Source organism: Toxotes jaculatrix, chromosome 10 (genome assembly GCF_017976425.1).
Source record: "Toxotes jaculatrix isolate fToxJac2 chromosome 10, fToxJac2.pri, whole genome shotgun sequence".
Lineage (NCBI taxonomy): Eukaryota > Metazoa > Chordata > Actinopteri > Toxotidae > Toxotes > Toxotes jaculatrix.
Genome location: NC_054403.1, coordinates 19,055,982 through 19,067,380, shown reverse-complemented (window position 1 = coordinate 19,067,380; position 11,399 = coordinate 19,055,982). Strand labels below are relative to the sequence as shown.

The 11,399-nt window shown below is 40.5% G+C and overlaps 1 protein-coding gene across 3 annotated transcripts; it reads left to right on the top strand.

Moving 5' to 3' along the window:
* cstf2 (cleavage stimulation factor, 3' pre-RNA, subunit 2) lies at positions 1-11,378 on the top strand. 3 transcript variants are annotated; one of them, XM_041047837.1, is made up of 13 exons: positions 1-111; positions 354-432; positions 1,413-1,582; positions 1,694-1,830; positions 2,954-3,073; positions 3,260-3,382; positions 4,087-4,198; positions 9,085-9,184; positions 9,451-9,650; positions 9,900-10,024; positions 10,263-10,346; positions 10,802-10,962; positions 11,131-11,378. In XM_041047837.1, exons 1-12 carry the CDS (start codon positions 9-11, stop codon positions 10,925-10,927), a joined length of 1,479 nt encoding a protein of 492 aa, XP_040903771.1. In that variant the 5' UTR covers positions 1-8; the 3' UTR covers positions 10,928-10,962; positions 11,131-11,378. The 3 variants fall into 3 exon arrangements, with proteins under 3 accessions (XP_040903771.1, XP_040903772.1, XP_040903770.1); XM_041047838.1 differs by having other exon boundaries at positions 11,103-11,378; XM_041047836.1 differs by having other exon boundaries at positions 10,802-11,378.
* The last annotated feature ends 21 nt before the right edge of the window (positions 11,379-11,399 follow it).

The following is an 11,399-nucleotide window of genomic DNA, read 5'->3' as shown; positions in this document are numbered from 1 at the left end:
TCCCCAAAATGGCGAACGTAGCTGCTGCCGCTGCTGCTGCGGCTGCCGCCGCCGCCGCTGCCGCCGCGAATAGAGATCCAGCCGTTGACCGTTCGTTACGATCCGTGTTTGGTAAGTGTGTCGCCGTCTCTCTTTCTGGTATAGACCGTTTTGGCTGTTAGATGCATAAGAAGTCGATAAAGTAACGGCTAATGAATGAAGGCTTGCTAACGTACACGGCTGGGCTAATGGCACTGTTAGCTAGGCAACGAGGGCACAGAAGTTAACGCTACTCGAAAAAAGCAAATACATATTCAAACAAAAAGCTGTATTTATTTTTATTGTCATATTAACGTCAATTTTTATTATGTTAGTGGGGAACATTCCGTATGAAGCGACAGAGGAACAGCTGAAAGACATCTTTTCTGAAGTCGGACTAGTTGTCAGCTTCAGGTGAGTGAAAGAGAGTGCCACTAAAGGCAAAAGTGTGCATATCAGACCCCGTGAAAGAAGGCTCAATAATACAGTGCTTAACTGTGTTTAAATAATGTATTATATGTTCTTTATAAGCTGCATTGCTTGTTTACTCTGCATAGAGCAGGATTATTTGGTGTTTTTTGTGTGTCGTCAGGAGCTGTCTTGTTTTTGCCTGTCTACACTCAGTTATCAGTTCATTAGTATCACCCAGCTAAAACTAATGCAGTCTAATACGACAGTGCTGAAATAAATCCTTCTTTCATAAAGCTTATAATGTTCAGTTTTTGTTGAAACTTTGTTAAAGAGGTGTCGATTCAGTTGCATCAAGGCTGCCATTTGTGCTGCTGTTGAACTGTATTTCATTATACAAACAGGCGTGTCTGTTATTTAGCTTGCCCTTAGTGATTTGAATGGTGTGGGCCAAATTATAGGAACGCCACGCAGGTCAGTATCACCACAAAATACGTCCTCTAAAATGACCATACAGTTATGTCTGCGCCTCTTTAATACAGTCTCAACAAGACTGAAACTGAAGGTAGTATTTACTGCAGGACCGTTCATTTTAGCAAGGTGTATTTAATAAACTCACAGCTGTGTATATTGCCTGTATTTTGTTCATATGGATGTTTGCCTGACCAACACCTTGCAGGTTATCGAAACTTTGCACTGATTTTGCACTGAATGGAGCTTTGGGTCGTTCAAGTTTCAGTGTGCAGATGGCCTCTCTTATTCCTCATAGCTATTTGATATACCCCATAACCACATTCCAACTATTAAGCACTATGCTCTTTGTAATTCTAGACTTCCCTCAGTCAAATCATCAGTCCAATCTTGTACACTTCCTTGATTTTGTCTTTTTGAGTTAAAGAAGTGTTTTAATAGGATTTCCCAGTTTGTGTTAGTCAGCTTTCCACATGTGGAGTTTGTTGTCATCATTTCTGTCCTCTGGTATTCAGGTTAGTATACGACAGGGAGACAGGAAAGCCAAAGGGATATGGCTTCTGTGAATATCAAGATCAGGAGACGGCTCTCAGTGCCATGCGGAACCTGAATGGGAGAGAGTTCAGCGGTCGGGCTCTCCGTGTAGACAATGCAGCCAGTGAGAAAAACAAGGAAGAGCTCAAAAGTAAGTATTCATTTTATCTTGGCATTGTTTCAGTCAAAAGGGCAGTGTTTATTTTGATTAAAAGATGTTTGTGAAAAGCTACAGTTCCCTGCCATTTTTTTTCATTCACAGGTTTGGGAACTGGAGCTCCCATTATTGAGTCTCCTTATGGAGATAGTGTCCAGCCAGAGGAGGCCCCAGAGTCCATCAGCAGAGCTGTGGCCAGTCTACCACCAGAGCAGATGTTTGAACTTATGAAACAGATGAAGGTAGGCTGGTTTACTACCTCAGATTTTTACTAGTGACTGTTTCAGCTCTCTTGAATGGGACAGTTTACATTTTCATTGTGTTCCTTATAGACATTTTAAATTAACTAAGCCTTTCCAGAGAGAAGTTAACTACTTCCACTGAGCTTTCATATTCTCTCAAATTAAACCACAACATTAAAACCGGTAACTAGTTTTAATGTTGCTGGTAACTAGTTTTAAAGTTGTTGCTGATCAGGTTAAATAAGGTAATTGATGCCTATCAATACCACAACCATCCTGAGTACTGTTTAATGGGCAGTTATGGTAGCTAGTCCCTAGCATTATGAAATGAAATTTATATATTAAACTGGTAAATATATGCACAGATATAACAGACTCCTTAGGCGGCCAGCATCAAATTAGGTCAAGGAGTTCAAAATCAAAATATGAATGAATGTGCTGAATTTTGCAGAGGTTTTCAAAGTACCTAAGCGAAATTAAAGTATTGGACAGAAATCTAATGAGGACTCTAGTATAGCTGAAAGTATTTTACTGTGCTTTTTCCCAAAAGACATGATCTCAAGAGTTTATGTATAATGCTGCTTACTCTTTCCCGTCTCCAAAAAAGATGGGGGCAAATGTTTCTCTCAGTTTGAATCACCTCCAGGATGACAACTGTATGCAGATGCTCTTCCTTTGCTTTCATTAACGAAGTCTGTGCTGTACAGCCTGTCTCTCTCAGCTCTGCCAAAGAAGCCTTATCTTTGCACAGCTGGCAGTCTGCTTCATTAAGCTCAAAGAAACAACGCTCTGCAGACATTTTTCTCCCTACTGGAAAAGTGTTTTGTTGCACCAAAGCTTGTGTCAGTAGGATAGCTCCATATGCTGATCTGAGTGTGAGTGTTTGGGCTCCGATCCTGATACCACAGATATTGTTGCACGTCTTTGTCTAATGTTTTGCGCTGATGCAGCACATGTCCATAAACAGCTTTGATTGGTTATGGTATGCAAAAGAACGGATCCAACCTGTCAGGAAGTAAAAGCACAAAGCTCTCCAGTTGTGATTTTTCATGCAGTCTGTAATTTCATATTTCAAGATTCTGTTGTTGGTTCTGTTGGTGAAAATTTGATTTTCTCTCTCCAGCTGTGTGTGCAGAACAGTCCCCAGGAGGCGAGGAACATGCTGCTGCAGAACCCTCAGCTGGCTTATGCTCTGTTGCAGGCCCAAGTGGTCATGCGGATTGTTGACCCTGAGATAGCCTTGGTGAGAGAAGCTGGATCGAGAATGAAGAGATTAGTTAAATCTTATTTTTCTTTGACTCAAGGTTAAAATAAGACGTTCATCTTGGCTGTGACCTTCTTATTGGTCATTAGACATTAATGTCAGTCTGCACCTCTGAACCAAAACAAACTTTTTTGAGAGATGCGTATCCACATACTCCATATACAGAAAATGCTCCACCGTCAGACAGCAGTCCAGCCTCTGATTCCCAGCGGACAAGGTGGAGGAGCAGCCCCAGTCAACCCGCCTCCAGCACAGCCCAGTGTGCCAGTGTCTCAGCCGCAGCCCGTGGTAAGTAGAACAGGCTTTCAGTCTCTAAAGTAAAGTAGTAGTCGCTTACACTTCATTTCAACAAAGTTGACCTGCACTCGGCCTTTAAAAAGGACATGTCACGACTCTGATGCGGGTAATAAATAAATATTGATCTGCACAATTATAAACTATAAACAGAGCTGAACAGCAACGCTACTGTTTGTAGTCTGGTTGTGTGATAATTTACTAAATATGCTGATGAAACAAAGTTGGATAAAGGTGAACTTTGACCTGCAAATTAGCCAGAGCCAGCGTGAGATCTCATCAGAACAGGAAACACATCCATGAATTTGCCCACATTGGGGGCTTCAAGAAAAGTGAAAGTGAGACAGAGCAAGTATTCGGTGGGCAACTATAAGGACCATACCTGAACACATGTTTATATTGTGAACTTAGTGTACTTCTTAGGTTTATATTCAATCATGCACAGTCTATCTCTTCTCTTTAATCCACATTTTATAACAGACATCTATAAAGTTTTGTCCACTCAGACCATCTTATACAATCATACTGTCGAGAGATGTGATAGCAAAATGTGGTTTTTATAAGATTTTGTCTTAGAAATAGAAATATTAGAAATTGATGTGTTTCTGTAAAAATGGCTCTCAAGCTGAAGGTTTAAGTTCTTTTGTTTATATTTTCCTTCTGTATTTGTTTTTATTTATAATTTGGAATATGATCAGCCGGGGATGCATGTCAACGGAGCCCCTCAAATGATGCAACCTCCCAACATGGGTGTTGTCCCTGGACCAATGCCTGGGCCGGGACCGGGCCCAGGACCAGTCGGACCTCCAGGTAATTGTCAAACTGCACGCATACCTGCATCCCCAACTGAACTGGTTGTGGTAGCATCATCCTTATGTTCCCAACATCGATTACTGAGGTCATTAATGTGTGAGATGTGATGGTTTCATTACATCAGTCCCACTTGAACACAAACTGATTGATGCTCAAAGCTTTCTTCCGCTTAAAGGTGTGTCTGTAATTCTATATGTTTTCTGTTTTTTGGTTTGTGTTTTTAATGTGTCATCTCCTCTCAGTTGATGACACACAGCTGCCATGCTGTATCTGTCTCGTTTATTAGTCTCTGTCTACACTTGCCCTCTTTTTTGATGTAGAGAGTTTCACTGAGGAGATGTGTAATAATAAGATTTCTTTTCTTTTAAGGATGTTATGTTTGACAAACATACAGTTTTTATTGATAATTGAAAAGCAAAGTTGTATATTTGAGTGATTTTTAAAATTCAACATTTGATAGTTTCTAAATAATGTTAATTATTCAATAATATATTGAATATTAATGTATATACTATATAAACATGTTCACGTACACAGAGTAATAGTTTGTAAGGAGGTTACACAGAAAAACAGAGTCAGTCTTTTCAGTGCAAGGTATTTTTGCAGAGTGATTTTTCCAGTTTCTGCAGATTACCAAAATAGATTTGGCCAATTCAAAAGCATTTGTTTTTGTTTTTGTTTTTTAAAACTGATTATTTATTCCATTCAAAAGTCAAAGTGACATCAACACTGAAAGTAGTGCAGGCAACCTCCCCCCTCATCACTTCTGGAACAGTTACAAAGCTACAGTCATGCAGTCACAGGTAATACAACAATTTAAGCTGCTCTTCACTTATTTTAGCAATCACATGTGAAAAACTGCACTTTATTTTGGCCACAGTCACAATTACAGTCCACCCAGTACCACACATACAGGTAAAATACTGAAAAAATATTTTCTCACTAGAATTGAACCTCATTTTATGTCAAAGCTTCGCACATGCCATGGCTCACTGGAATCACTAGGTGTCACCAGATGCTTGTAATTAGTGAAGGTGCTTTATGAAAGGCACAGTATAAGCAGCCTGACTCTTGAGGATCTCTGCAGCACATAAGGTTTTTATTCTGCCTAAACATTTGGTATCATATTGTCTGTGTTTATGTAATATATTTACTAATGTTAAGTTTCTAAAAGTTCCCTCTTCACCCTTGTGTGTTTGTTTGTGTATGCGCTAGTACAATGATTTCATGAGCACGCTTCAAACTTCTCTTTAAGTGTTGCTTTTCCCTCTTGAGTCTTGTGTCTCCTGTTCTTTTCACTTTAATGCTGGCTCAGGAAACCTTCAGCATTCTCCCACAGGATCGTCTGGGCAAGCTGCTATCGAGCGTCCTCAAGGTATCACTGTATTCCCTCAGTTCAGCAGTCAGGTCATAGGACTGTTATGGAGTGGCCACTGTCCAAATATGCAGCAGATTTGGTATTTAGTGTTATCTTTCTACCATTGTTTAGACTGCACGCCCACTTTTTTGTTTTTCTTTCTTTCTTTTTTTTTTTTTTTTTAATATGAGCCTTTATGCCATTTTACCTTCATCTGTTATCAAGCCTGTTTGTATAAAGATTATGATGTTGGAGCTTTAGCATAGCTGCAGCAGAATGTGCCATGTCATGTGGGTGGGTGGATGGTGGTGACAGTGAATTTGAACAGATACAGGTTTGGGCCAGGAGCCAAGACTCAAGTGTTTTTGCATGATTACTTCGATATTCTTACAGCCAAGCTAATTTTTAAATGGATATTACGTACATGCAGTGAGGAAGTAGTGGATTGTAAATAGTTTTGTTTTCAAATTCACATCACCCAAGTTCAACGTCAGGCTAAACTGATTTCTTGTGTCCTCCGAGAAGATGTAGTGTGAATTATGTGGCAAAGCTGTGTGTCTGTACGTACATCAAAGAACAATATATAGATAAACATGTACAACCGCCTTTTCATACTAGAAATGGCTAGCATGTGTATGAATGGAAAATGTTCTAAACAGATTGGTGTAGGAGATTACTAATACACATTTTTTATAATCTGAGTAAATACCAAAAAAAGGGTGAAAAAAACAAAACAATAGTACTGCTGTAAGCAAGTGCAACAAAAAGAACATTGCTATAGTGCTTTGAATAAAAATATGGTCCCACAATCCTGGATGTACAGATGAAAAAAAGACAGATGATGCTGAAGGAAGAAAACTCTAAACTTAAAAATACTGAGAGAGGAACCACACAGATAGAGGTAATTATTGTGTGAGTTTAGCAGTTATTGAGTTGTCAGTATTGTTATCAGAACACTTTGCATTTGTAGAAGGTCATAGTGCACGTGTACCTGTCACATACGCAGGAATAGCTTGGCCAACTCCAGAAAACAAAACTACAAATGCATTTGAGGCCAGTTTGTGCAGACGGACCAGGCTTTTTGCCTTCAGCACTCTTCTAGTTGGTCTGCATTGTACGGTCTGATGGCCATCAGTACAAAAGAGCACTTAAGGTGCTCGATGTTGCACCTTCGGTTGCTGTAAAGGAGGCTGAAAATGCTCCACAGGGCCTCATCAGCTCAGCACAGCAGGCTGTCCACTCTTGTCGGCTAGTTGATTGTCCTGTGTCAGCCTGGAGTACTTGTGTAAGTGTAAGACGCTGGACATTGGACAACCCTTTGACACTGATCTGTGTCAGATACAATCCTGGTCCTGTTGAAATTGGAGCTCTGAACAACAAAATGTAAAACTGAGACTTTGAGTAACAGTCTCTAAATCAGTATCGTCTCAGTTGTGGAAAACTGCAACGTTTTCTATTCTGACTTTTTAAAACGTTGATTGTGGTGTTAATGTCACTTTTTAGATGTTTTATTTTCTTAGCCTGTTAATTCACATGAAGGCGTTCAGCTCAGACCTGGGTTGTTTTTTATTCAAACAAGCAGATTTTGATTGTAAAGGAGATTCTCAGAAATAGCACAGACAGTAAAGATATCCATTTATGACTGTATCACCGCAATAAAGATGAAAGCGGTGGAAATGACATATAATGAGAGGTCTGTCCTTATATCTTGACTGTCAGTTTTAATAGCAGTCATTAGCTGCAGCTGTGCAGCATGAGAGATCACGTATGTCATTATTTTGGCTGATAGAAGTGAAGGGGCTGTTTAGCCTTCTGTTTACTCCAGGAAAGCTAAGTGTCAGTTTATAGTGACATGAAGTTATTGAATTTGCTTTCAAGCATGATAGTTCAAAAGAGGCTTGTAAAATCAAACTTCTTGGCTGCTCTTTTGCTGTGACCTTGTTCGCGTTTGTCAGCATCAGTTGTCAAAAAAACGGTCCAATTTCACACTATTTTTCCACACTAGAGTTGCACTGACAACTGGACTAATAGTGGCAGTGTTGCCAGATTTCTTCAAGAGGCCTATAAAAAATAGATTTGTGCAGACTGTTGTACTCTGGGCTACTTTCTGTACCATTAGGGCGGTTTATACCTACAGAAAGTTTAAACTGAGATTTAAACGGTAAGGGACACTTGCAGAGGAGGCACAGACTCACATGCTGCATGAGGTGAACGCGACAGGTGCATGCAGGTGTCCTTAAACAACTGGGACTTGGTTGTTGTTTGGTCTGATTCTGATCAGCTGATCATGTCTGATCAGCATGATGCAGCAGTTGCAGTAGTGGCAGTGACATAGAGCCCACGCTGGCACCTAATAATGTTAAATAATCGATAGCCTACCCTAAAACTCTGTGTCCAATTGTTGCAATTTGTGTCAAAAAATGTCTCAAAAAAATCTTAACACTCAGTAAAATCTGAACACAGAGACATGATAAACATGTTATCAAATATTTTTAGATTTAATCTGACTTACACTTAAAGGATATCACTATTTCTGATATACAATGAAAATAAACATCCATAAACCCGCTTGAAAATCAGGAAAAAGACACTCCATTAACTCCATTAGATCATCGCGTTTTTAAGTTTTCTTCAGTAACAAAATAAATCATGGGCAGTTCACAGTACATCCAATCGTACATAGCAAACAGGAACTGCTAATGGCAAATTCGGCGCACTCAGTTTTCCAAAATGTAGGGACGCAAGTTGTGGTGCATGGTCTTTAATTTCAATGTCAGATTTTCCAAAAGATTTTTCAAGGTAAAAAATTATTAATTACACTAATAAAACTTTTTGTCAGTCAAATCTGGCGATACTGCAGCCCAGACATCTAGAATAGAATAAACTTTATTGTCCAGCTGAGGCAGGAAAAACCCACCAAAGTAACACAAACATTAGTCATTTGTGGTGTTCGTGTGACTGAGGCAATGTAATCAGCATAATTGAACACTGACAAACCTGTTGCAATTTATCTTTTCTCTGCATGCCTCCTGTCATGATGTTCACATGGCAAAATAACACCAGAGTTACAAGACCCAAGTAGGAAACTATATTCACGTCAGGTTGTCTGTGTCTGTGCAGGAGTAGAGTTTGTTTTCATGTGTTTTTGCAGACAGGTTTTTACAGCATGTGATTTGAACCTGTTACTTTTTCTTAATATTGATGGGAGATCACAGTTTTCTGCCTGTGTTCCTGTTCACACTCCTGATGTCTCCCTGTGTGTTGTGACATTGGGCTGTGGCAGTTTGCTGTGCTCACTGTGTATGTTAATGTGTTCTTTACCAACCCCAAACAAGCTGTTTTCCTCAGATACCCACCCTGGGCAAACACTCACCTCTTTATTGTTGTGTGTGGTTTCCCTTATCTGGACTTCCTCCCCATTTTAGTAGATTAGTCATGAAATATTTCCTGGAAATATTAATGTATACAACTTATGTTTCGCCACAGTGAATTTATGTAGTTAAATATGTGATTTTTATCCTCTCAGGACCAGGCGGTATCCCCCCCAGAGGCCTGCTAGGAGATGGTCCTAATGATCCCAGAGGGGGAACTCTGCTGTCTGTAACTGGAGAGGTCATAGACCCCAAGTAAGAAGTTGTACTCACATCAACTGTAGTTTTTTGTGAAGCAGCAGGAGGAAATGTTCCATTTGCATTACCAGAAACAGTACAGCTCTGAATGGTTATTGTTGAAAATATTTCTAACCATAAAAAATGGGGTTTGATCTCATGAAAAATCCTAGGAATTCTAACTTGTACCACCACTTTTATTGCCAGAAAACTGTAACTGTGACTTTGCCAGTTTAGTTGTATAAATATGTAATTGTCCTTGCTTTGTGTCTGAACATTTATAGCCGGGGCTACATGCCAGCTCCACCACCCCACCAAGCCCCACCTGTGCACATGTCCCAAATGGGAAGTGGACCCCCTCCGGATATGAGAGGACCTCCAATGGATATGAGAGGCCCACCCATGGGTGAATCACGAAACATGATGGGTGACCCCAGGGGACCCCCGATGATGGAGCCAAGGGGACCTCCGATGGAAACCAGAGGTAGCGGCTCTGAAAACTCTCCAGACCTGAACTTACTGTAACTTATTGAACTTAAGTTAATTTCTGACTGGTCTGTAACAGATCCCAGTTTAGTGTTGACACACCTTTTCACTTTTACGGGTGTTACTGTTTATGTGTTATTTAATGATAAACCTTCTTTCCCTTCAAATAGTGCGACTCATTTTTAACCTGAATTTCCCTTTACGTAACGTACACTAGTGTTCACTGTGGTTTTGTTTCTCTCCACAGGTCGTGACCCGAGGGCGATGGACGCTCGTGGCCCAGTGACGGCTCAGAGAGTTCCCATGGCAGGCGCAATGCAAGGCCCTGTTCCTCACAGCATGGGTCCAAACGCTCCTCCACCTGCAAGACCGGTAACAGCTGCATCTGGTGTCTTTGTCTGTGTTGGCTATTTGTTGGCTGTTTTGTTTTGTTTTTTTGTTGTTGTTCTTTTATTGCTTGCAGTTATCTACCAAAAGATCCCTTCATTGTTATAAAACTGGTTACACAATTTTTTATTCAAGGAGAAAGCTGTGGGGAAAAATACAAATTAAACAAACGGTGCTGTCTGCTACCCCCCCCCCCCCCCCCCCCCCCCCCTCCTCCCCCCAGGGTCCTGGTATTTCTGGTGTTCCTCCTTCAGGAGGTGGCTTCAGTCCCGGGCAGAGTCAGGTCTCCACACAGGACCAGGAGAAGGTGGGTGTCATTTGTGTCTATCACCCCTGTGTCATAGCAGACTGGACTAAGACTCACTTCGAATCACCTTCACAAGAATATCTAAACATTTCACGTCTGCTGCCTGAAGGAGAGAAATACATAAAATGGGTTTTGATCATTAATCAGCAGTTACACACAAGACTATCATCTGTGTCCATCAGCAGCTTGTTGAAGTGCCTCTAAGCAAAATGCTAATCCCTGTTTGTGTTCTCATTCACTGATTGCAAGTCATTCTGAGTATGTATCACCTGAGGAGGAAAACAGGGCTTATGCAAACTCAGCGGAAATTGTTTGGCTTAACAAAATAAAGGACGCATTGTGACTTTCCTTCAAAGAGCATCCATAGCTAGCCCTCATTTTCTTTTTTTTCCCCCACTTTGGGGGCATAAAAATGCATTTTACCTCTTATATGACAATTACTCATCCCTTTCCAGGCTGCCCTGATCATGCAAGTCCTGCAGCTGACCCCAGAACAGATCGCCATGTTGCCCCCGGAACAGCGGCAGAGCATCCTCATCCTCAAAGAGCAGATTCAGAAGACCGCAGGAGGAGCACCCTGATGGCCCGATGGAGTAAGAATCTCAAAAAGGCAGAGGTGGAGTTTTTTTCTTTTTCCATCATGTCACACAGATTTCCAGACTCAGATTTAGAAATACATTCTTGCATTGTCATGGAGCAACTTTATAATTTCTGTCTACCTTCCTTGTTTATTAATTTTTTCATGAAACATATCGGGACTCCACCCTGACCCTGTCACCTTCAGCTTCAACGTGTCTGAAGACGCCTCAGCTTAGTTGGGAACTTTGTATAGTTTTTCTTAAAAGTCCTATTGTCTGGTGTTTGTGGACTGATAAATAAGCAAAACCTTTATTGAGAGGTTGACCTTTATTATCAACCTCTCAATAAAGGTGAACAGAGCTAAAATTACCATGAGGTTTCATTCTTTTCCTTCAAAGTCAACTGTTTTTATGTTCTTTCATCTGGAAACTGCTTTTCTGGATATTGTTTTGTCAATAAAACAAACAAAAAAAG